Genomic DNA, 25,943 nt, shown 5'->3' with positions numbered 1-25,943 from the left:
ATCAGAATTCTAATGGTACAACATATGTTCTCATTGTAACACAAGACAGCTCGTGTTTATGGTAAGGGGAAAAAAAAACCCCTCCTCTGTTTATTAAATTAAGAGCTGAGTGATTTCAGGGAAGATTGACGGTTCAGGAAAGGGGTGCAGGTTTGGGTAATATTTTTACACAAAACACACTTAGTGCAATTAAGGCTGTGTGTCACATTCTAGGCTTGAGTCTCCGCGGACGACGGGAGGGTGTGAGGGGTCAGGCATGGCGTGGGGGGGAGGGGGGATGTGTTTCCCGTGAAACTCTAGTTAGATTTCAGCAGCTGGGAGGCCACCGTCATTTACACACTTGTTTGTGTGCACAATAGGTTTGTTCTTCTTTCTTTTGTGTACTGCTCGGCGAACGCTGCCCACATCGACATGTTAAACAGGTGACCTCTCACCCCTGTCAGCTTGCCCAGCCGATTTCTTCACATTCAGGTCTCAACTGTGACACATGTCCACACTGGTCAGGGTCAGTCAGGGGCAGGGGAGAAACACACACACACACACAAGCCACGAGATTCCAGTATATTGCCATTAAGAGGCCTTTCCCTCTGCTTGTTGAATTGGAACAACACAAGGTGGAATTAAGGTTGCAACATTCCCACCTTGATCACATAAAAGGGGGCCATACAGAGTCACCACACTAACACATATAACAGCGTGAGGAGCTGGGGTTTGATGTGTTAGTCAGACTGACACTCACCACACGATTATCAGAAACACACACACCCCTGTTTCACCGGCTTCCTGTGTTAAGTCCCTCTGCGCTGACTTCCTGTTTTGGGCCAGCTCCAGTTATCATCACACAGAGCTGTGCACAGGGCAGCCTGTCATGTGAAATCAGGCAGTCGTGCTCTTTCACCGCATCCCACATAGTCTTGCCCTGTAAATGCTAAAGCTTTTTCTGTGTGAAAGCAGCGATAGCATCTTTTTAAGACCTATCAGTAACAACATCATAACTCTTAGTTAAAACATGTTTTTTTTTAATTGAATTGTCTTGTATGGGAAAGTTTTGAGCTCTAAGACTGGGCCCTGAAGTTGTGTTTTGTAATTTATTTCACTTCCTAGAAATGTAAAACGTTATGTCAAAAGGGAATACATATTTGCTAAAAAGGTATAGGTATATATAAAGGTATAATGGTACAAAACGTACCATTATAAAATGAGTTCACACAATTCTGACTAAGCCCATTTGCCCCACATGACTCTCTGTGTGTTTCTCAACGTTGTGGTGTTTAGATCTAGTTTGATGGCAGCTGCACACAGGACGCAATTTGTTTTACGCCAAAACAGGCAACAGCAACATTGCGCTAGGAAAGTGAGACGACTACAAACAGGTTGGAGTGCGACTGAACGCACAAAGAAGAAACACACTCTTCAGTCAGGTCAGATAGTTTTGCTTGACCAAGCCTGCTGTCAGATGAAGGACGCAGCATACAAATAATGCACCTCCCCCCTTTCCCCGACTGGTCTGTTAGAAATATGACAACTACTGTCTCAACCTTGTATTCTAACAAATGTGTGAACCCCTGCTGAAAGAATTATACGCTCACGCTTGTGTGAATGTTGTCATGGTGTTGTAATCTTCAGATGGAGAGACAAATGTCCATGGGCTCCAATATGATGGGTATGCAAGGACCCACCCACAGCAGCTCCTGTGCTTCCACTCACATTCCCTCCATGCACTCAGAAGCCAAACTGGTGAGTATATACAGTACATCTACACTCTCATACTGCACTCATACACAAGCTCAAAGTGTTGCAACTGTCTTTTCCACTGGGCCGTGCCAGCAAAGCTGCATGTCCTCTTAGGTCTGTGTGGATTTCATCGTTTAGTGTGTAATCAAAGCTGTGTCTGAACCTGCCAGTGCTGCACTGGAGACTCTGGCTGGAATAATGGGCCCTTTATGTGGTTGTGGCTGGGCTGCCCAACCACTGCCTGATGTATATCTTAAATGTACAGAACATGTTCTGTAGGTCCTGCAACTTGTTAGCACTAGTTTAACACAGCAGGGGGAAAAAAATCAAATGACCTCATCCTTCACAAAGCAGGCAGTTAGAGTAGTGGGAATGAGATGGAGCTGAGAGAAGAGAAAGACACAGAGGAGGCAGGTTTTGAGAGTAAAGGAGGAGAAAATGACTGAGAGAAGCTGAAGAGAACTTTCACTCTGGTCTTGTTTTGCAGCCTCTCACTGCTATGATACATATCTAAATCTCCAATTAGTGTCAAATGTCAATTAAATAGTTACTCTGTAGGTGATGTGAATTGATAACTACTGTAGCAACATGACAGTCAGACAGCCTTTGTTTTCAAAATAAATAATCAGCACAAATGCCATGACTTGGATATGAAAGGAAAAATCACATGTTGAAAAGCATTGGCTGTTCTTTGTGTTCGGAGAGGTTCACTGATAGCTGAGTTTGCTAGAGAGGAACATCTTGTGTAGCGAGAGAAAGAGAAGGTAGCAGAGGTCATTGGAAGAGTTATGGCTCTGATAGAGGAGAGCAGGAGTATTCCCAGGGCATTTAATTCTCCCTCTTCCTCCTGCTCTCTAAAGATTGATCGTCTTTGTAGTCTTTTGAATCTCTTCAACTGTTCCTATGGTAACACACTGGGGTAACACAATATTAGTGTATTAGGCTTATCTCTTCTCTGGCCGTCATCCAGACACATCTTGCTCTTTTTTTTCCTCTTCTCCTATCTATGTAATTGAATTGTAAATGCTCTGTTAGGCCTCCCATAAACATATGCAGTCACTAAATGGCTACAGGCCCCTGGACCATGTAACTTTCTGGTTAGTTGGCCATTCAGACACGAGGCACGGCAACCAAATGTGCATCAATTGAGATTCTGCTCCCTGATGTCTGAATGCAACTGATGGAATTCCATGATTGTGGACAGAAAGTGAGAGACTAATTGTGTTATCAGGGTGCGATCTCCAGCATTGGTTTCATAAGCATAGAAGGGGTTTCTAATGTCTGTAATATCCGCGCCCGGGCCAGGTCGATAAATACGGCCTCACTATCGGATAACTGGGCCATGATCAGGCCCATGTGTCCCCTGCGACGTTCTCAATCCGGCCCTAATCGCATTACCCTAACCATGTTGACTTTCCGCCAATGGGAAATCTCCGCACTGTAACCCCACACCCCTGAGGCATGGACCTGGATAGGCTCTTTCTGCTCAGCGTTTACACTGTATGACCATAGAGAGGGGGACTGAGTGGGACTTTGATAGACATGAAGGAAACCGATAGACAGGCGGAGTGAGCAGGGGAGTTGAAAGGCGAGAGACAGTATTGATATTCTGAAACAGTGAATCAGAGAGAGTTTGTGAGTGACATGAAAGGACTTGGCCTGACCTGGCTTCTCGTGCGTGTCTCCATGTGTTCACGCACGTATGCCTACATGTGTGTGCTGGTGATTGTTTGATTTTTGTGGTAAATGTAGGCCTCGGTAGCTGAATTAACCCTCCCTGTTCAGAGAAAGCATGCCCAGAGCCTTGGCTAATGAAGGCTAATTGATTTTGTGGTGGGCCAGTGCTGCACAGAGGCCTGTCTCTGGTGTAAATAGTTAATGAGCCGAAGGACTGCTGTGGCCCCTTGGGGACTCATATCTCCCTCTAAGCTCTCTGTTTGTGCTCTCTTAGCCAGAGACTGTATCTGCATCCATGCCCATCTTTGTTCTCCTCTATCTCTGATTTTCTGCTTAAGTGCCATCATTTAAGAGTTACAGAGAAGCCCCATAGTGTAGTAACTGACTCATTTGTTGTCCCATACTGCTTTTAGGTTGTTGTTTAGGAGTGAGTGCAGTGTTTTAATAGGGTTTTTTTTTTCCCTCCCTCCTTGTGGAGGACTGGGTGTTCATGATGCCGGGTGTGGTTATGTTCAGCTCTGTTGTGGTCTAGGGAATAGAATGGTGCGTGTTGTGTGCTGGAGGTTGTGGGATAGTTGACCCTCGCAGCGTGGAGGAAACGTTGCAGAGAGGAGGCCAAGTTCCACAGCACGCCGGGCCAAAGAATTACGTCACTGCCCAGAACCAGTTCTCCACAGGGCCTCGCAAACATCCATGCACTCACACACGCACACATAAATATGTATATATATGTATATATATATATATATATATATATATATATATATATATATATATATATATATATATATATATATACATATATATGTATATATATATAAATATATTTAAACATGGTGCAAATGAGACAAAACATATGCATGTGTACGTGAATATTTATGTATTGTTCAAACGCCCGTGAATATATACTTTGTATTTCAACTAAAAACCTCCCTCTGCTGCTCAGATGGTTCGATATGCTTGTTTGTCTGATGAAAGACTTTCGCTTTCATTCCTCACGTGTAACAAGGAAAGTCCAAACAAACCCTTATCATGCCGCTTCTAAATAACATCAGCGAGTGCCAACTAGTGGCCAAGACTTAGCTCATGTCAGTGGAGCCCTTTTCAGCATAGTCTGTTTCGGTATTTTAATAAGACCCGTCCTTTCACACATCACACCATACCGCTAATTTCAGACAAAGAGGCCCTGAAATTGTTTGGTCTTGATGCGTGAAAAATGTGTTATTTATTATCTCCCAATATCTATTGTTTACATTGTTACTAAGGACAATAAATTTGTCACTAAGCACCGGGCTAGGTGCTGAGTTTTTTATGAGGTAAACAATACTATATGTTCCTTCATTGCAGCTTTCTTGGCTGTGGAGCTGGGACTAGATGGGTGGATGACATAATTCCTGGCATGCCCTAAATGTACTCCTTTTTACTTGAGGAGGGGGAAAAAAACAGCACGTCTCTTAAAGAAACATTTCATAGGACACAGGAGGACCAATAATCAATGACTTTCTAGCACATTAATGCAGCATTTTACATGAATTAATTTACACAGCCTTTTTTTTTTGTGAAAATATTTGCAACAGACATTAGGATGAATGGGCTTTAGGCTCAAGTTTGGCTGCAAAACAGTGAACAAGCAACAAAAAAAAAGAGAGTTACATGTGCACTCTGTTCAGAATTACCAAGTAAAGAAAAGCAGCCACAGATGTGTCAGTTCTCAGCTTTGCTACATGGTGATTGATTGAGCGATTAGCTCAGTATGAAGTCATTTGCAAGCAGTTAAGTCATTAGTGTACGTGGTTACGCTCTTACGTGTTTCTTTCAGTTTCTTTCACTTCACTAGTATGGGAGCACCTCTGGCTAAACTTCCCTCTGTGAGGAGGAGCATGTGTACACAATAGGAAGTCTAACTCCAGGTTTTGTAAGCAACATCTGTATGAATGGTGGCATTGTCAGGGTATGATGTAATTGGAGAGAGAGGGAGAGAGAGAGAGACGGTGAGCTAAGAACACAGCTGAATCTGCACACTGCACATGAGCTGTAGAATATACACTATGTACAGTGTACTATGCGTTTGTGTGTGTGTGTGTTCGTGATTGTGTATGCAAATGGATCGCTTTCATTGCCTTGGCATCCTTTTTGGCAATCGTTGTTCTAAGAGTCACAACACATTTGTGAACTTAGTGGCCTACAGCAAACATGCAGGATAGGGTTTGCACATCGTTTCGATACAAATCTGTTGCATGTACATATGCATGGTTAGTTTAGTAAACATGTGGGTGTGTAATAAACAGCAGTTGGACAGAGACACTGGACACCTTGCAAGTTATGCTGAGATTTAATGTGACATTAAAAAAAGGGGTTTAAGTGTCTGTGTGGCAGATGCAAAGGAAGTTTTTTAGATGACAAACATATGTTGTTTGTCACTATCTCCATGGAGGCAGTAAAGTGCACAAGTGAGGAACTGTGGGATCAATGTGTGTCTGCTAGTTTATCAGTGCTGGACACAGACCAGAGGGGCCCTTCTGCTTCCAGGGTTTCCTGTTTGCCAAAGTGATTTGGTTTGAATTAACCAGAAACTTATTTCTACATTATAGTAACATTAAGTCAGAGATAGATTGTATATAGTTTTCAAAAATGGGTTATTTGTTGCTGTAACAAAGAATGTGATTAAACACTCAGTTACACACATTTTATTGTTTTTTTTTTTACAGATTAACTCAAAAAAATATGAATTATCTGTCATTTAGCCTATCAATAATGGGACAATGCCACACAATCCAGCAGACCCTAAAATTACAGTCTCCAAAATGATCATCAACAATTAAACCATTCTTGAAGGAGGAAGACTGTTGACCTACACAGAAGTGCATTGTTATACACCATCAGCAAGATAGATAACATTTCACATTTAAGTGTCAGCCTGACGGAAGGTAAAAAAAAAAAACATGATTAATTTGATTTATTTATCTTTTCTAATTTGTTAAGTAGCAACTTACTACATGTTGACCCATTCATAGAAACATCTAGAGCAATTATTATATGTCACTGCATCAATCATGAATGACATTTAAGTGACAGGCATAATGCATATCAAATTCATACATATATTAAAAATGGCAACAAAGAGCAAGCTGTCCTTCAATTGAATATATATTTATATATATAATACATATATATCTATCTATATATATATATATATATATATATATATATATATATATATATATATATATATATATATATATATATATATATATATATATATATATACATATATGTATTAAATATCACAGGTCCATTTATCTTTAAGTAGTTAGCTATTCTTGTGTGTGTGCTGTGAGGTTGTGGACGAGGGCGGCAGTTGTGGCACAGAGTGTCACATCTGTTTGTCTTTGGATGACTGTTGTTGGTTCTAGTGCTGCTGATGGGAGGCGTTCTATGAAAAACATTTGGTCATGGTTCAAGGCCCATGAATGGGTCGGGGCTCTGGCCCAAGCTTGGGTAAACCAGCTGCCATCACTGCACGGGCTGGCTGACTGGTGCAACTTCTAGTAGACCACCAGGAGCCTGGATCAAGACTGCAGTCACTGCAGTCCAAAATAACCACAAAACAATGAGGAGATGTTTGGAAAAGGTCTGTATCACAGTATTAGAGAAAAGTAGTCTAATAAATTCCAGTTAATCCAGTTAAGATTAAAACTGCCACTGTTTTGTACATAAATCCAGGACACACTGCCCTGACAGACGAATAACGATGAGGTCTCGATGAGGGCTACGAATGGTCCTCAACCGCTGGGGTGGTGTGTCCCAGGCTTTAAACAGGAGAAGGGTTTCTCTCTGCATCATTATAGCTGTTTATTGGCTCTTAACAATGTATAATCTATATGTTAATATAAATAACTTTAATATGTTGTTACACGGTTGGTATAGCATCTAGCACTCTTGCCTTTGCAACAAGAAGACAAGGGCCTTTCTGCATGGAGTTTGCATGTTCTCCCCATGTGTGCATGTGTTTTCTCCAGGTTCTGTGGTTTCCTCCCACAGTCCAAAAACATGCAGATTTGGGGATTTAGATTTCGAGTGTCCTCTAGACCATAGATGTGAATGTGAGAGTGGATGGTTGTTTGTCTCTATGTGGCCCTGTGATGGGTGTACCCTGCCTTTCGCCCACTGTCAGCTGGGATTGGCACCAGCGACCCCTGTGACCCTCATGTGGAAGATAAAGCGATAGAAGATAGATGGATGATCATGTGATTATGAAAGGGGAAGCTAAAGCTACAGTGTTTAATGTAGGTGATGGGAGTGTTTGTGTATACACTGGCAGTGCAGGGGCGTGTGGGAGGTCCAGAAGCCCATCAAACTGCTAAATGACCGGGTTTTCTGAGCAGTAGAATTTACTTCTGAAACTTTTTGTTTTCAGTCATACTCTAACGTGTCTGCAGCCATCTTGTTTTACTCGCGCGATGTTGCTGTTGCCTCCATCTGTCTCGAAATGAAACAAATAATACTGAGAAACACAGAGAGAGTCGTGTGGAAGTGATAAGATAATCGGCATTGTGTGAAAACATTTTACAATCGTTTGGTGGTAACGGACGTGTCTGAAAATCCACTGCTAGGTTAAGAGAATTAGAATTAGAGCATGTTAAATTAAAGATCTTTGAAATAAATGATGTCAAATTCAAGTAGTCACAGTTCAAGTTAGTAATATTGTGATTCATAATTTGTGATTTGCGTTTAATTCCCCCAAAGGAAGACAAGTGCCAGTGTTAATTATTGCTTTGTTGGTGCATTTCGCTCTGAAAAATCATCTGCATTCAACACTGTGGCAGTGGGTGTAGCGATAACCATGTAGGCTGCACTGGAGCAGAGCTTTACAAGAGAGGGAACAGTGGGGATATACAGACTGGAGTCAGAGGCCCATCCATTAACTTGACAGGGTGGAGAAGCTGCCAAGAATATGAGCGCATGCTTTGGAGCATGCTCCTTGGTGGGTGTATGTCTTGCCCATGCCGCCATGGATCCTCCATGCACCACCAGGGTGTCTGGCACTGCCAGAACAGCCAGTCTTACGTCCATCTCCTCATTTGTGTCTGGAACCAGAGCTAGGCTCCGTCTAGCCCGGCTCAGATCAGCTTGGACCAGAGCTCAAGAAAGAGAGAAGAGAGGGGCGACGTTACAGCCCAGTGTGCTCCCTTCAGACTGTCTGCCTTGCTGTTCCCTGAGGAAATCAGTTTAACAGTCCCCAGCTCTTGGCAAGCAGAGAGAGAGAGAGGGGGTGGAGAAACAGGGAAGAGGTGTGTAAGAGAAAGCAAGAGAGGGAGAGAAGGATGGGGGGTTACTGCCTCTCTGGGCGAGAGGGAAATCTAATAAAAGTGAACTAATGGGGGTGTGGAGTTTTAGGGGACAGAGAGTGGGTTTTGCAGGCAGGCACTGGTGGGTAGTGTTGAGGAGATGAGGAGGATGGAATTAAAACCTCTTGAGTTCTTGGCAAAAGCAGCAGAGTCGAGCTCCTGCTTTCATGTGCAGATGGTGAAGCCATGCTGGGTTTAGAGTTTTAGTTTGAGGAAATTGGCCTACAAAATACTGTGCCAGGAAAGTTACAGCTTTAATACAGTATATTGTGCATTTAGAAATACTGTCCTCATACACATGGTCAATGAACACGCTGCTGTGCTTGTGTAGTGTTAACAAAGGGCTGGGTAGTTTCTCTGCGGACGCTTTAATGTGAAGCAGAGGATCTCCATTTGAAGCTGTGATCTTTGTGAACTTGGACTATGACTCTATCGACTGGTTAAATCTTTCAAACCTTCTGCAAGGCGCCAGAGGGACACAGGTCCCCTGATAGAACACTGCTCCACTTTTAAGGGGAATAAAAGTGCTCACCCTGACCTCACTGGGTTTGATTTACCCATCCTGAGGCGGGCGTGGTCTCTTCCCTTTGTACCTGCTCCATGCTCTCGCATTCTCCTCCCAGGGTTAATAGACATGAAGTCATATGGTGAGGAGAAACCTGAGTGTGTTCTCAGGATGTGCCCAGAGCACTCACTGGGACATCACTCAAAGCCCCCCGTGTCAGAGAGGAAGTGGCCATTAATAAATATCATTAATGGGTGATTACCTGGTGTCTCTGAAACCACATAAATGAGAGAGGCCTAAAACAGGAGTGAGAGTGGAGAGGTCACGGGGCAAACGTCTGAGAGGAGAGAGAGCTCCCCTTTGGGCAAAAATACGGCCACATCAAGAGATGGTGTTTTAGCAATGGAAAATCAATAGCGCTGCTACTTTCAGTCCACTGTCAGAATGCATGAAATGTGGTGTCAAATGCATGTACAAGATGTACATTTATAGATTTATCCTCGAAGAGGCTGAACACATCTCGGTCGCATCATAATTCATCCTCTTGTACTCTAATTTTACAACAGTGGGACAGACAGCAGTAGGACAGCCTGTGTGCCATATTTGAGTGCTCTGCACTGCCAAAGCCTAACACCTGCACTGATTTAATGACTGTTTTCTGTGGTGGCCATGTTGCTGCAGGAGAAATGTATATGTATCTGTGTGTGTTATTAGAGTAAAATGCACGTGGCGGTTAAGTCCTTGTGCTTAGCAAGGTCTGGGGAAATACAACCATGTGTTTTAGGGTCATTAGTGAGCTGATGAAGGTGTTTGAGAATCACAGCCTGCTCATCATCACTTTGCTAACGTCCCTCAGTTGCGTCACTGTGGTTCGGGATACAAAGACTTAAGTTTTGGCTGAGCTGGGTTTAGCTGAGCTGCGTCTCAACTCCAGATGGAGCAGTAGCAGACACTCATGCTGACAAGCCTCAGGAATAAGCACGGTAATGTACTGGAGCTCACTCTTTAAACTGTGTTTCATTTGTTATGTGTTGATATTATACCTGCCACATGTTTCGAGTAGTCCCTTGTGTTTCCTCACTGGATGTTCTTTTATCGCTTTGATCTATGTGGACGTATTTACACCGAGTAGGTTTTACCACAAATGTACTGTGTTGGTTCAGTATAGTGTCAATATCAACGTGCGTTGCATCAAATTCTGTCTGGCTTGAGCTTGTGGTTGAAATCAACCATCCTACAAACATGTACAGTTCTTCTCTGTCTTTTTTCTACCTCCCTTCATCACTAGCATATCGTGTTTTGGAAGCCCCTCAGCTGTTTGTCCTGCCTCTGTACTCTGACACTCTCAGGCCTCTTTGGATGCAGGCTAATTCAATTAATAAACAGATAGGCCTGCGCTGCCAGCTGGATGTCTCACAGAGACACTGATAAATGAGCACTGGCTGTCTTGGGCTGATGGTGTGTGTGTGTGTGTGTGTGTGTGTGTGTGTGTGTGTGAGGAGACACTAGAAGCCATCTTATCTCCCCCACCTTTAGTCTCCCATCATCTCACTGCCACCCCTCACCTCCCTCTCCTCCCTCTGTCCTTCGTCCTCGGTGCCTGGTTGTCAGGAATTCCAGCAGCATTGGCCGCAGAAGAGCGTCTTAACCACACAATGACAACTTTACTAGGGTCACAAAAACAAAGTGCAGAGTATAAAGGTAGACAGGCAGCCAGCAGATTCCCCTGGTTTGTGTTCATTCAAGCGATTGTCTGCTCTTTAACTGAGTGGCAGTAGATTGTCAAACTCTGATTGGTTTTCTTTTTAACAAGAGGGTGGGCCTCACCTCTACGGCGCTGACTGATAAGCTGAAGGCTGGAGGGAAGGTGTTCAGTGAAGGCTGTCAGACTCAGATGTCACTCTGTGATAGATGGAATATGTCCTTGTCAGCGCTGTGGATTCTGCTTTTAATGTGTAAGCTCATTTAAATACATTTTCTGCTGTAGTGGAATGTCATCAACCTGTTTATCTCTGTATTTTTCATATAATGTCCACACCCTAAAATGTGTGAATGTGCACTGTTGAGAGTAACGTGTTACAGTCAGACTGCTGCGTGTTATACTCAGGAAGGAGTGTAACTGTGATGATGTGGACAGCTGCAGGCCTGAGGACGCCCGCCGTGTGTTAGTGTTGACCCTGTGGTATTTTAACTCCTGTCTCACTGGTCACAAAGAGGAAGGGCTGTGGCCCCTGAGAGTTGTGCTGCTGAGACCTGTGGTGAAGGCAGTCAGCAGAACCTGGGTTTGAACAGATGGGGACAATCATTCAGGGAGCAAATTTTAAAATAACATTCATAACATGTGAAAACAAAATCATGGAGCTCTAGAAATGTAGCGGCGTGTCACTATGTCAGGCATCTGTTGGTATGACAAGCAGAAACTATACTCGGCCAAAACAGGCTTGACAAGGTCATAATTTCACTGTGCTGGTTTCATGTGCCATTCTTAGTGCAAGGAAAGTCAAGTTAGGACAGAAGACTGCAGGTATATCTTATCTGAATACATTTATGCATTGTTTTTTCAATATGTTGTAAACTTGGAGAATGTGCCATTTTTTTAAATTGTCCTATTTCTAAAACAATTTATATGACTGTGTGTTCTCAAAAAAAAAAAAAACTTCCATTTGTTAGACAGTGTGAGAGAGGAGTGAGGAGCTGATGTTGTGCTCTGCTTGTGTGCTGGCGTTGTGATCCAGACCAGCTGGATGCCATTCCCTATGGGAATCATGAATGTAAAGGTTGTTAAAAGATATGGAGCCTTGGACAGAGCGTGGACTCACTGACAGCAGCTGGGAGAAGGGGGAAGGGAGCAGAGAGAGGAACGAGAGCACTGGGAAAGAGAATAGAAAACTTTGTGGAATTCACAACAGTAGCCTTGAAAAGAATGCTTTGTTTCTGTCCTGCAGCTCTTGTTGAACGCGATTTCATCCCTCAACCTGTTATTAGTGAGTAATAATAATTCATCATGTTAGGGTGCCGACGTGTACTTTTGTAATATTTTGTCTACATTGGTGTGTAACATTTGTAATGTTTGGGTTATGATTTTCTTCTGGGCTCACAGTTGTCTTCATGTGATGCCCAGAAAAACAGACTCTTGCGAAGAGGTGCGTTCAGCAAACATGAAAAACACAAGTGCACCTTTTGTGAGCCTCTCTCTGGTCTCGCTCCCAGGCCGCTCAGAAACATCGGGTCAGTCTGGGCTAAGTAGACCACACAGTTAAAGCAACAAACCTCCTGCTGGGTCAACAGTGAGGGAGCAGTCTGAGGCGCTCACACCTTTGCCAGGGAGCTCATCTCATACACACACACACACACACACACACACACACACATGGCCAGCGAATGAGGCTATTAGGAATATGAAGAGGAGGGACTGGTGGGATGGTAATCATGGAAGGTAAAGAGGGAGACTGACAGGACTGAAGGAGAGACAGAGGACAGACTAAGTGGCTTTGATTTGTTCTCCTGACGTATATATTTATGGAGCTATTCATCATCTCATAGTTGGCACATAAACCCACTCTCTCTGCAACCATTGATCATCAGCACACTGATAGATGAGAGCACACACAAACCAGAAAAGTACGAATGATGTTAAGCGTCACATGCCGTGTCTGTTCTGCCAACCCCAGAGGCTGAAGGCCGCACTTTCACACCATCCTGGTGCCATCACCAATGGAAACATGAACTCCATGGGCCACATGATGGAGATGATGTCATCGCGGCCGGAGCAAGGCGCCCACCATCACATGCACTCACACCCGCACCAGCACCTGCAAGCTCCTCCCCACGCGTACCAGCACCACAGCCACCATCACCACAACCAGGGCCACGGCCAAGGCGGACACCACCACCCACAGGGACACAACCCCCATCATAACTCCCACAATCCCCACCTCCATCCTGGTCACCCACACCAGACCTCACCACATCCTCCAATGCACTCTGCATCACAGGTAAGCAACGTTCACATAAAACCAGAAGCTTCTAAATGGTCCTAGAGCAAAGCCACAAGTCCAGTAGCACATTAAAGTCTGGATATGCAAGCATTGTGGAGGCAAAATTGGCCCCTCCTCCTCTGTTCACTACCAGTAGCACAGTTAACTTACAAACACCTGGAACTATGTGCCTGGAACGGCTTTTCATTGGCGAGCATGTAAACAGATTGGGTTGGTCACACTGCCTCAAACCCAGACACAGTATCTTGCTTTAGGCAGCTCATGTGTTTCAAAGTTAACACTTAGTATAGCAGACCCAGAAAATGAATTTAGTATTAGAAACATCTCTACTTAAGCTTCAAATTACTCAGGCTAAACTTTTGTCCACTCTGCTTTTATCCTCAGCAAACTAGCGATTCTTAGGTTCTGTGTCTGCCATTACCACAGCTTCTTATACCTGTCGGGTTGTAACCTGACACTGTCCAAATGTTGCCACCCAGAAACGTACCAACCCAGAGCAAAACAAAGAGGAAACAGTAAATATCTGAAACACAAGTCAGTGTCTCTGCAGATAAAAACACCACCACACTCTAGTGACTCATTAAGATGACTGACAAAGTTTACTTTGGGATTAATATATTTTTTGTAGGAAAATGTTGCATACACTGGCTTTATTAATCATTTGAGCAGTTTAAAAGTAAGTTAGTAGTTGATGAGTACAAGTCACTAGACAAACCTTTTCTATTGCTGCAGTCATAATACCAAATAGTTTCCTGGCAACCATCTTCACAATCATTTTTTCCTCTGAGATTGGTCAGCTACGGGTCAGTGTCAGATGGCTGCCATGGAGGGAAGAGGTCATGAAGAGGCCATAAAAAGACTATTATGGAAGATGTTCAGGAGTGTCTGTTGGAAACTATGCTCCACGCCCTCCTCCACTGCCAAGCTGCCATAATGTGACCACAGCAGGCACCAGGTGCAGAAGACATTTTTATGAAGGCTGGTCCTGATGGTGAACAGACAACCTTGGATCATGGTCTTGGAACAAAATCTTAGCAGCAAAAATATTTTCTGCTTTAATTTAAATTTTTTTAAAACTGAAAGTTTGAAAGTATTGCTTACAGTTCTAAACATAATACGCTGTGAGACAGCGTATCCCTGCATTGTCTAGCGCCCTCTGCAATGCCGAGCTTTTTAAATGAAGGACAGACCGACATCCAAAAATGCAAATCACTTCATGTTCCGAACGTACCATTAGGCATTAAAACAACACTCTGTGTATGTGCAGCGGCCATTAAAGGCAGCTTGTATTTTCCATGGTTCTCATAAAAATGGTAATGACCTGAAGACAGAAAACACTTGACCTTGCCAAGGATATGTCAAGATCTGTCAGTGCATGCACAGTTTTAGAAACAGGCCGTTTGACTGTGTCTGGTGGTGTTATTCTGTGTGGAAGTGGGCGTTGGAAAAGTGCCTCCTGACACCTCTTTAACAAGGTGGGCAATGCTAGTGAATCAGCCCAGTCACTCACTCCTGACGCCCACAGCTCAGCTCATAGAGCATGTGGCACAGCCAGATGTTGTTTTTGGGGACGTTGCCAGGCATGGACTAGATGCAGGAGGTAATGTATAGATGCCTGTTTGGAGGCGCCAGGCTTTGAGGTCAGTGAAGTGGTGACAGCAGACAGGTGACGGGCTGCTTCGCAGGTGCTTCAGCCTGGTTAAGAGTCTGCTCGGACAGACTGTGTCATCAAAGAGCTCTGTGATCCCAATATACCTTGCCGTCATTTTCAGATGTCACCTGCCACCCAGCAGATGCAGCCCACGCAGACGCTGCAGTCTCCTCCCCCCAGCGGCGGGCGGCGCAGGAGAGTCGTGGACGAAGATCCGGACGAACGCCGGCGGAAGTTTCTCGAGCGGAACCGAGCAGCAGCGACAAGATGCCGACAGAAGAGAAAAGTGTGGGTGATGTCGTTAGAGAAGAAAGCGGAAGAGCTCACGCAGACCAACATGCAGCTTCAGGTAATGACAATATGTTTGACTGGTGGTTTTGATCACAAAATATCTCCAAAATGACTCCAAAAACTCAACTTTTCAACAACAGGTTCATTGTAATTTGTCCAAAATGTAAAATAATCCTGACACATTAAAGGTGCAGGGGTCAGATAATCCCAGCACCAGTGATAACTTCATTCTGCTGCAGGGAAAAGATTTGTGAATAGAGTTTGACAATAAATACAATAAAACACAGTTAATATCAGTTTCAGAGATTAAGAGATTTCCTTGTAATCTGTCATTGCTCATCTGATGAGAGGAATTTGGCACAGAGAGCAGCGATCTCAAAACAATGGCATTTTAACAACCATGCAGATGAAAGTCGGCCATCAACAATTTTTCTGGCGACCCTGCGTACTGCAGCTTTACTGCGTTCAGTAGATATGTGTCTATTCCTTCAAAGAATATCGGTCTGTCCGTCTGTCCGTCTGTCCGTCGCTTGACAGGCTTCAAACATGGCTGGTGACCTACTGAGGGCACCAGTGTGTGCCGTGCCGACTTGTGCTGTGTTTGGATGAGAAATGTAGGAGATGTTGGCAGAAATGCAACAGATATATCGCTAAATGTGCCAAATCCACCCTGTTTCACATGGAGACCTTAACGGAGACAGACGCCGCTGCCCTCACCTTTCTTTGATCTTATGGGGGTTACCAAGGCAACCATGGTAGTAAATGACACACTTGACTGTTCTTTGTTAAAAGAACACGACAGTGTGTCAACTTCGACTTTGTTTGGATAGGAGATGTTTGTCTGTTTCTCCATGGAGTTTGCGTGGGTGCTCAGATTACCTCCCACAGACCAAAAACATGCAGATTTGGGAATTGGACACTCTAAATTGAGAGTGGATGGTTAATAGCCCTGCGATGGACTGGCGACCTGTCAAGGGTGTAACCCGCCTTTCGCCCTATGTCAGCTGGGATTGGCACCAGCGCCCTCTGCAACCCTCACATGGAGGAGAAAGCAGTAGAAGATGAATGGATGGGTTGCTTGACAAGATTTAAACTTTATTGTTTGACTAGCTTTGAAAATGTTTGGATAATAAATCCATGGAATGTGTACAGATACCGTTTTACTAGTAGATATGAATACACAAGGAAAATAGTGTAAGTCTGTTCTATTTGTGGATTCCCAAGGTGAAAGTCTTTAAATGCCTCCATGTTTCTCCTGTATTTCAGAATGAAGTGACCATGCTAAAGAACGAGGTGACCCAACTCAAGCAGCTTCTCCTCACACACAAGGATTGTCCCATCACCACTATGCAGAAAGAGTCCCAAGGTTACCTCAGTGAGTAGCTCAAACATAAACACACGCACACACACATATTTGGGAAATAGAAAAAGAAAGCACCTTCGTCTGTGTGCCGCAGTCCTGTGGTGCAGATTGAACTGCTGTGGAAATGATCTGTAATGGTTTTGCCAGAGGAAAGGTATAAAACCTACAGACCAATCTTTGATGGACACACAGCAACTGCCAAAACTCTTTGCTCTTATGTGCTGGGATCCAGCTCCCACGCTCGCTGCAAGACTCTTGCTTTGACATATGGGTGTTGCACACTGTGGTAGCCACTGGCCTGGGCCGGGAGTCGGGAGTCTGAATCCCATATGAGACCTGTTTTTTCCGTCGGACAGCACCTACGCACACATAGGCAGCCAAGGCACAACGTGAGAAAGACGTCACACTGGCATCCAAACGCTCATGGATGTCCCAGGATCTCGCTGATTATTGGACTGTGTCTCAGCCGTGCATGACATCACAGCCCCACCCTTTGATACGGATACTAGTGACATTTCCATGTAATTAGGATAAGGCACCTCCCTGCGTGGCTGTAGCACAGGAAAATAAGTCTCACATCCCCTTTGGCTGAATGGTTCTTTTATGAAGCAAAGAGCCAACTCCCAGACTGGGCTGGGAGAGACTTTCATCGATGAGTCTCGCTTGTGTACAGATGTCACCTTCAGTATGTCCAAAATTCTTGAGGCATGTTTATGGAGTTTGAGTGATTCACTTTTCCATTTTTGTGTTATCCATTTATTTATGGTCCATTTTGGGATGACAGTCGGATGTTGCGTGCAAATTTAGTATGTCATTTGTTTGAAATTGATCTATTCTTGCTAATAAAGCTGTCTTTTTGCAATAACACAATTTGGTCTGTGTGTATTTGGTCATTCACTTTAGATTTTGAAACCTCTGTGTCCTTGGAAGGTCACAGCCATAGACTGTATATAAAAAAACCTACTGGACAACACTAGACGTTAAATACACTGATGTCCACTCTTATGTGTTGTGCTTTATTGCCTTTAGTCGTGGGAACATAATTTACAAAATAGTTTTATTGAAGAAGAGCTGAAATTAGCGATTGAGACCATTGATTACTTAAGTGACCATGTTTCCCATAGACTTCCATTTAAAAGAAGTTATTTTTGCAACAAGCGAAGTTGCCTCTCTGATAACTGCTTTCTTCATACGTCCTGGGCTTCACACACACACACACACACACACACGTTGTCCCTCTTCAGTGACGTCTCTGTTGTCTCCCCAGGTCCAGAGAGCAGTCCGGCGGGAAGCCCAACGCCAGCGTGTTCGCAGCAGCAGGTCATTCAGCACAACACCATCACCACCTCTACCACGACTGTAGGGGGCAGCGGTGTGCACGGACAAGCCAACCACCGCACAGACATTAACCCCATCCACTAGGGACCAGAGAGACTATAACCCCCGACTGTTGCCCCCTTGCTCCCTTTTATGAGGGTCACCAGCTGCACTTGATGCTCACCCTCTCTCCCTCCATCAAGGAAAAACCTCAAAGGACCGTGAGGCTGTTCTTTATACAGTAGCTACCGTATGTATTTTTAATACAGCAACCCTATTCATGCATAAATGTTTGTTTGTTTTTTTTTGTTTAGCAGAGTTTTGCTAATCTCATGCAGCATTTAAGTGACTTTCCTCCGTCGTGTAATGGTACAAAATGGACCCCAGAAGAAAGAAAGGGGGGGCATTGTCCTCGCACTGTCATCTCGAGCAGAGCTTACATCTCTGAATGCCTAATGGACTGAATCACAAGTCATGCATACACACCATGTGTCACACGTATGTAGCATGTGTAATCATACAGAAGACCCGGAATGAGCGAGTGAGGAGTTGCTGCCTTTAAGTCTTCTCCTCAAACCGAGTCGAACTGTCACCATGATGTCTTGAATACAGGAATATGCAAGCAGGTGTAACGATCCTTTTCTTTTTCTATTTCCTCCTGAGAAATGTACCAGACTGTTAACCTTCTCCCTGTCAGAGGTGGTCTCAAACAGTGTTATGACACATAGCATGACAGTGAACGTATCATACGATCAAATAGAAGCAATACATTGGAGTATTGATCATCTTCTTTGCTGTATGTCCACGATGTGATCAGCGTGGTCAGCCACTCTGGTCCCTGAAGGACATGCGGTGCTGTTACAGCTCCAGAACTGTACACTGTGATACCAGTGAGGCAGCTCCTCCGCTCTCCAGGACCAACTGAAGCTTTAATTATTGAGGCCTCTTTTATTTTGTTGTTATGTTTGTGCGTCTGGATCCACATTTTGGATTCAAATTCCAATAACTTTTGATTGTGTACGTCTGCATATTTCTTTTATTGTTTCGTGTGCATGTGAAAAATGTATAATAATATTTTGCTTGTGCTTCGCTTTCTCCTGCTGCAGAGCAACCGGTGTGTGTAAAGAGCGATACAAACAGAGAGTGAGAAAGTGACCATGATGTTTCATTTAGTTTGTTTATTTTTTTTTTCAAACTGGTTTTCCCAAAACTGGCATTGTGTAAGAGTTTCTGAACAGAAGCATTGTATGCCTGTGCTTTCTAAAATGTCACAATGTGCCTGAACAAAAAACAAAAAACATTTCTATCACCATAATAATCTTATCAATCACCTTTCCTTTATACAGTCAAAGCATTAATCGTTATTTCCCTTGTTATTGGCTTTACTGTAGATGTCTGCTGCATGTTACTGCAGGGCAAAACCAGCTGACCAAGGAGAAAAATAACCCATGTTCCACTTGACCTCTGCCCTCTCTCTCAGGCCTCCTCTGTATCTCAGCTTGGCGTTGGATGATACTGGATTGACATTTTCTATCTTCCTGTTAGCCTTGAAACTTAATGCCTTCTCCTGTTGACCTACAACTCCTCTGTCTTTCCTTTTTTTTCTATGACCAGGAATGTCAATTCACGAGCATGATGACCATAATGCACTGTGTGTTTTACAGTAGGATGGATACGATGCATTCCACGAAACAGGTGGAGTGATCATAGAGCCGTCTATGCACTTTGTCCTCTGCCATGCCAGAGGGTAGAATAGCCATATTAAGGTCTGAGTAACTCTCAGCGATCCCCCTGTTTTTCCACACACCAGCGAGAACATAACTTCACTGTGTTTGGCTTTAACGAGAACCTGTGCCTGGCATACGTCACATGCCTGTAGATAAGAGAAGGAAACCTAGAGCTTGCACCGTTTTTATTCTGGGGGGGAAAACGAGAAATCCAGCTTCAACTTTGTCAAAGATGAAGGATGTGAATTGAGAACGCTCTTTTTTTTTTTGTCATCATAGCTGGTTAAATTCATCCTCATTCAGACTGTTTAATCCATGTGTGTGTGTGTGTGTGTGTGCGTGGTTTAATATGCGTGTATTGATTAGACAAAGAAATTGATTCACTTGAAAAGGGCTTAGTTGCACCAACCCCTTTGACCTGAAGCTTGCCTTATTTTTGGTTGTTTTATAAATGATATATTGATTACTAGACCATTCCAAATTCAACGTCTCGCATGTGAAAATATTGCTAGGACCATAAATTACTTTAAACTCTTATCGTTAGGATGATGTGGCTACTTTACAGTCAAATAATGAGTCTCTACTTCATGATCCAGGTTCAGAAAAAGACATTTGTTACTGTATCGGCAGACAGACGGATGATCAGTGTGTGGCTGTGGCTGTGTGGATTTGTGTGAGCCGTGTAGAACAATTATCACACGTTAATTATGCTATAACGGAACTATTTTAAATAACTATTGTACATAAAGTCAGTCATTTCTGTAATCCTGCACATGTAATGAAACCACCTTTCTTTTTGAAGGGAGCAAATGTGTGGTACATGTCTGTAAATAAGGTTTGCATAGCACTTGTTGCCTATCGTTGTATGTTGAGGCTACATTTCAGCGCTTAAATAAATTGTTTATATGTAATGAAATGACGGATCCATTCTTACTTGCATAACTTTGTAAAAAAAAAAAAAAAAAGAAGAAAAAGAAATAATAATTTCTGTGTGAGTCTGTAATGACATTGTCTTCATGTTTATGTTTTGCATTTGTACAGATGTGAAAGTTATCACTGCAGTTATGTACATTATGGTATGAAAATAAAGCACTTGTTCCGTAACATACAACTACATGGCGTGATTCGATAACACAACTTTCAATCTGCCAAGTTCACAGAAATCGTTTCTGTGGGGGCAAACGGGAACAAAACACTTAAGTAATAAACTAACGTTGAAACTGAACGATCAGCAGAATCCCCCCCACGATACATGTCCTCGAGACATATCTGCTCATTAAATAATTAGATGTTTAAAATACTCATTAATTATTGAACTGTCTAGACAGCTCCACAGTTGCCCGATGAAATAACACAGCGGTTAAACTCATAACACAAACATCTTTGAAGCACTTTGTCAAGATGCCAGTCAATTACATTTGAGCTGTAACAATGACATGAACATGCAAAGTGTACAGATTTTTTTCAAAAGTTTTGTTGCAACATGTAAAGTTTCCCCTAAATTATTTATTCTTTCAACTCAGGCTCATTTGAAATGACCACATTAGTTTTGCAGTGTTGTCGTTTTTTGAGTTTCAAGGACGCAACAGAATATCTGTGGAGAACAGCGACCCCTGGTGTACACTTTAATTTTAACTTCACAGTTAATTAACCTGTAAGGAATTATCAGTGCTTCATTATAACAGTCACAATCAGTGGAATGGGAATTGCAGTCATTTCTGAACATTAAAACATTTTTAATTTACAAAAAAATAATTTTATTTGAAGTCATTTCTCTTATTTCAAGTTTTTTTCCACCACATGAAGAAAAACTGATAATCAAATGAAGCTGCAGTTTCTTTTTTTACCATTTGATTCAAACTCTGAAATATACAGGCAGCTATTCAGTGACATTCATCCAGGAACTTATTTCATTTGCAGTCAAGTTACAGGTTACAACAAATATCACATCTGCTAAAATCCCAGAAAATCAATGACATTTCATTTGCAAAGATGCGCAGCAAATCAACAAAGCATGTGCTGATTTACAATGAATGATGATGATGATGATGAAGAGGCGCTAATTTAAGATCGTGTTCATTTGGAGGTGAAGGTACTTTGGTTGCATTTTTAATACAAAACATTTCATATCCAGCCTCGTATTGAGAGAAATCTGTCGATCATGTCGAAGGACCTCGCTGGTTGGTCGTAAGGAAGAATGTGTCCCCCTCCTCGGATGATGACCTGAGCAACAAGAGACAATTAAAATAAATACGACCCGTCCTGCTTCTCGTCCAATATCAGCTGAATGGACTTAACGTTGTGCTCACCTGGTAAAAGTCTTTCACTTGTTTTACATAACCTGCCACCTCCGTGTCAGTGGGCTGGACCTTCCAGTGGTAGCGTGGCGCGGAATTGAACTCGGCGGCTCCGGTCCAGTTAACGGTCGGCAGAAACCTCTCGGTCAGTGGAGCAGCTACGATCACGTCCAGCTGACCACTGTAGATTAAGACCTGGAAACAAGGAAACGGGGGTTTTAAAAAAAATACATTATATACATACACGGATCATTACAGACTTGTCCACCCCTCACCCTGTAGTTGTCCATCAGAACTCCCAGCCACGGTTTGATGCTCTTCATGACGTCCTGCACGAGGTGTTTCTCCACCTCAGAGCCGTCGTTGAACGTCAGATTGCCCACATGGATGGCACGCCGCACCTCAGGCAGAGTCACAAACTGCGAGAAATACTCCTGGTCTTCAGGCTCCTGCGGTGTCGATACATAAAATTGAAAACGGCAAGACACTTTTGGGGAGGTTTCTCTAAGAAGTCACAGCGCGGGTGTTTACCTGACATGTCATGTAGTTGAAGTAGTTGGTGCAGCCGGTCACGTTTTGGAAGAAGGAGGGATATGGATCCACGTCACCATTCAGCAAGCGATCAAAGACCTGAGGAAATGGGATTCAACGTTTTGATTCTTGCATGAGAAAATATCGTTAATGTAAAATGTACATAACAGATCATGTCAACTTGGGAACCAGTGCACCGCTTTTACCTGAAAAGCCTCCACCCACTTCTCCTGCTGAATGAATTCCACCCCAAGGTCAGTCTGCTGGACAACATACTGTTTCTGGTGTTCATCAATCATGCCAGTTTGGAACAGGAACTCACCGTAACCACCGAGCATCTAGAAAAGAGGTCAGAAATGAGTACAATCAGGACACCGGGGGGGATCTTAAATAAAGATGAGGACACAATGTTAGATACAAACCATTTCTGGATCACAAAGCCCATCACCAATCGCCATGCCCATGAAATTGATCTTCACCTTTGCAGTTGGGTTGTTTTTGTGGATGTAGTAAGAAATGGCAGGAACGTACTTCCCTGCATAAGACTGCGCACAGACACAGGTTTACATAGTGATATAAGTTACAGTGTACCAGTATATGAGGATAAGACGTTGTTGCTACTCCAAATGTTTAGGCAACAATCACAAAGGAAACATTACCTCTCCGGTGGCATAGAACTCATTGGACTGATACTCGGGAAAGATCTGGAAGAACTGCGTTAAAGCACTTGTGAAGAAAGAGACGGAAAAAGAAATAAAGTCAAAAGGAGACAGGAAGCAGCGAAACACAAGACCGTCACGCGGCTGAACTGACAGAACGACTGCAGTGTTGTTACCTGTACAAGTCTCTGCCAACGTCGTCCTGATCCTGAGCAAAACCTCTGTCGTCATCAGTGAAGCTAAAACCAGTTCCAACCTGAAGACACAAGAAGTTAAGATTCATATAGATATATATATATATATATATATATATATATATAGACACATGTGTTGTCTTGTACTTTGTCTGCTAATAAATACTTACTGGATTGTCAATGTACAAGACTGAATATCTGGTTGTCCAAGCGTAGTCTCTTAAACCAACTGTAAAGACGAAAAAGACACAATGGTCAGCAATTAAATCTGTTTGACAACAAATACACATGCTCACACAACAAATCAGTTCCTACCAGTCAGGTTCTTATAAACCACATATGGTCCGTGCTCCACAAAAAGACCAAACATGGAGGTGCCACCTGGTCCCCCCTGCAGCCACAGCAGGACCGGAGCCTTGTCTTGGATTGGCTGTCAAAGAAATGATCAAAGGGATTTTAAAGTTAGATCTCAGCTCCACCTTGTGGTAACTTAAGTTACGCTTTTTTGATTATTACTGTGGAAATGTTTCAAAATGTCAAATGTCTGGCTTTTGTCACTTTTAAATATTTGAATAAATGATTGTACAATATGAAAATAACTTACAGCCTAACATTGAGGGAAACAGTATAAAAATAACTGACATTTTACTGCATTTGCATTGAACTGTAACTATTTACGAGTACTGCACTTATTTAATGACAATAAAGTGACTGTAATCTAATCTCTAATTTTATAAAAGAAAAGTGTCAATTCGAGGGGCATTCGATGTATGCAGTGAACTTTCTCTGCACATGGGTAAACACTATCCTCTCTACACGGATAGGATAGGGATTCACTGCAATGTCATATTCATCAAAAGACAAGCTCTTCAAAGTTTTTTAGAATAAATTCACTCATCCCGACTTGGTTTGAAATCACCTGTCACTCAGCTAAATAGACATGGTGCACTTTCTTACCTCACACTCACTGAGAAACCACAGTTGAAATACGGTAAGTATATAAAATAAAATAAGTATATAAAATAAATATAATTTTTTTTTTTTTTTTTTAATTGATCTCATACTTGCATCATCATGGCCCAAACAGCAGCAACACAGATGCCTGAGCTTTATGTGAAAGTTACATGTATACTATACTGTAGAAGAAGTCTGAGCTCACCTTGAGTGCAGGGAAGAACCAAAAGTAGAGATTGCTGTTGAATTTCTTGTTGACGGTCAGATACCCAGCATAGCTTTTAACATTGGCACCTGGCAGTGTCCCCACAAGACTCAGTTGCCGAGCTGGAGAAAGAACAAAAAAACAAAACACATTTATATTCATAAACACAAACATACAGTACATGCCGATTGGTGACATTCTACCATATAAATAACACAGAAACAATACTGACAATGCAATAGTAAGCAGGGTTTTTGCCCTTTTTCAAGGTAAGACTTTCAAAACCTGGACAAGCACTCTCACAATACTGTGAATATTATACAAAAATACAGTTCTTTTATAGATATTGCAGCGTAATCACTGCCACAGTGAGGACAATGACCACACACGTGGTTACTAATTTGAACACGTTAACATGTTTTTTTGTAGTACAGTTTCATTGTGTTACAAAGTTCATCTGATCAGACTATAGCTGTCCCTTCTGGTTCTTGTTGGTCTCCACTGAAACTTTACCTTTGTTACAAGCTTTGACTTTAAGGGATTGTCCAACGCATGAGTCACTCTACTCTTGATTTATCAGAGAGAAAATGACACCAAGAGGCCCGAGAATTTAAAAGAGTCTAATCTTTTGGTGTTGGAGGAAAAAATGAAAGCAGGTCGTTGCTGAGGAAACTGAAAAGCCAAAGAGCAGAAAAGTCAAACACACACTACACTCAAAGAGGAACTCACAGATGGAACTTTCTGATTCAATACTTATGAAATATTAAAAGGGAAAGATGAAGCATTTATGTAAAATGAAGGGTTTGCCAGTGTTTTCCCCACATCTGAGAATCAAATGAACACCAACGCTGAGTATTTATATTAAAGAATGTCTAACCCTATAACATTTAATACATATTTGTACTTTGTTTCATTACAACACTGAGAATAATGAGATGCTAGAATTAGACATGTATTGGAAATCGTTCAGCTGTAGAGTGTGTCCTGTTGGTGGGGGCTGTACCTTCATCTATAGCGCCCTTCTCCAGGTAGGGAGTGAGGAAGAGCGGAGAGCCGGGGTCCACTCCTCCTCCTCCTCCTCCTCGGTGCAGCTCGCTGACACGGTGAGGTTTTCTGCAGAAAAACGCTGAGCAGCTCCTGGAGTGAGCACAGTTCACCGCACAGGTCCAGAGAAACAGGACGAGCACACTTTCCTGCAGCAGCCTGTGTCAATGTTTTTACACAACACACACACACATACACATACACGAGCCAGTGACGTCACAAACCACAACACTCTGACACAAACTGAAAAACAAAAACGAGTTAAATCTGTTTGATAGATTAAAACTCACCTCATGTTCAGAGTCGCGAAGGTCCGAGGAGAACTGACAAAAGAGTGCGAACGGCTGAGTCACATGACCAGCCCTTAGTGGATCACGTGAGCCGATCTGGGTCACGTGGTCGTTGGTTTGCGGACGGAAGTTTGTAACCCTCAGTGAGGTCTTACAGG

The 25,943-nt window shown here is 42.9% G+C and overlaps 2 protein-coding genes across 4 annotated transcripts in view; one reads left to right on the top strand and one right to left on the bottom strand.

Moving 5' to 3' along the window:
• creb5b (cAMP responsive element binding protein 5b) overlaps positions 1-18,027 on the top strand; it is a 37,536-nt gene extending 19,509 nt beyond the window's left edge. For 2 of the 3 annotated variants that reach the window (XM_044034430.1, XM_044034427.1), the window contains exons 7-11: positions 1,627-1,737; positions 12,936-13,259; positions 15,035-15,262; positions 16,471-16,579; positions 17,835-18,027. In XM_044034430.1, coding sequence (XP_043890365.1) covers positions 1,627-1,737; positions 12,936-13,259; positions 15,035-15,262; positions 16,471-16,579; positions 17,835-17,989 — 927 coding nt within the window. In that variant the 3' untranslated portion in view covers positions 17,990-18,027. The remainder of the gene's footprint in view (positions 1-1,626; positions 1,738-12,935; positions 13,260-15,034; positions 15,263-16,470; positions 16,580-17,834) is intronic. The other variant, XM_044034429.1, reaches the window with a different exon arrangement.
• A 3,179-nt stretch (positions 18,028-21,206) lies between these two features.
• Positions 21,207-25,870, bottom strand: cpvl (carboxypeptidase vitellogenic like). Its single transcript, XM_044034431.1, has 13 exons — positions 25,786-25,870; positions 25,455-25,654; positions 24,452-24,573; positions 23,608-23,722; positions 23,463-23,521; positions 23,275-23,354; positions 23,099-23,165; positions 22,862-22,984; positions 22,646-22,777; positions 22,440-22,538; positions 22,184-22,357; positions 21,921-22,103; positions 21,207-21,834 (listed from the first exon to the last, which is right to left on the bottom strand). The coding sequence occupies exons 1-13, from the start codon at positions 25,788-25,790 to the stop codon at positions 21,736-21,738; spliced, it is 1,458 nt and encodes a 485-aa protein (XP_043890366.1). The 5' UTR covers positions 25,791-25,870; the 3' UTR covers positions 21,207-21,735.
• Between the last annotated feature and the right edge of the window lie 73 nt (positions 25,871-25,943).

This window comes from Solea senegalensis, linkage group LG9 (assembly GCF_019176455.1).
Source record: "Solea senegalensis isolate Sse05_10M linkage group LG9, IFAPA_SoseM_1, whole genome shotgun sequence".
NCBI classification, from domain to species: Eukaryota; Metazoa; Chordata; class Actinopteri; order Pleuronectiformes; family Soleidae; genus Solea; species Solea senegalensis.
This window is presented reverse-complemented; position numbering and strand designations above follow the sequence as displayed.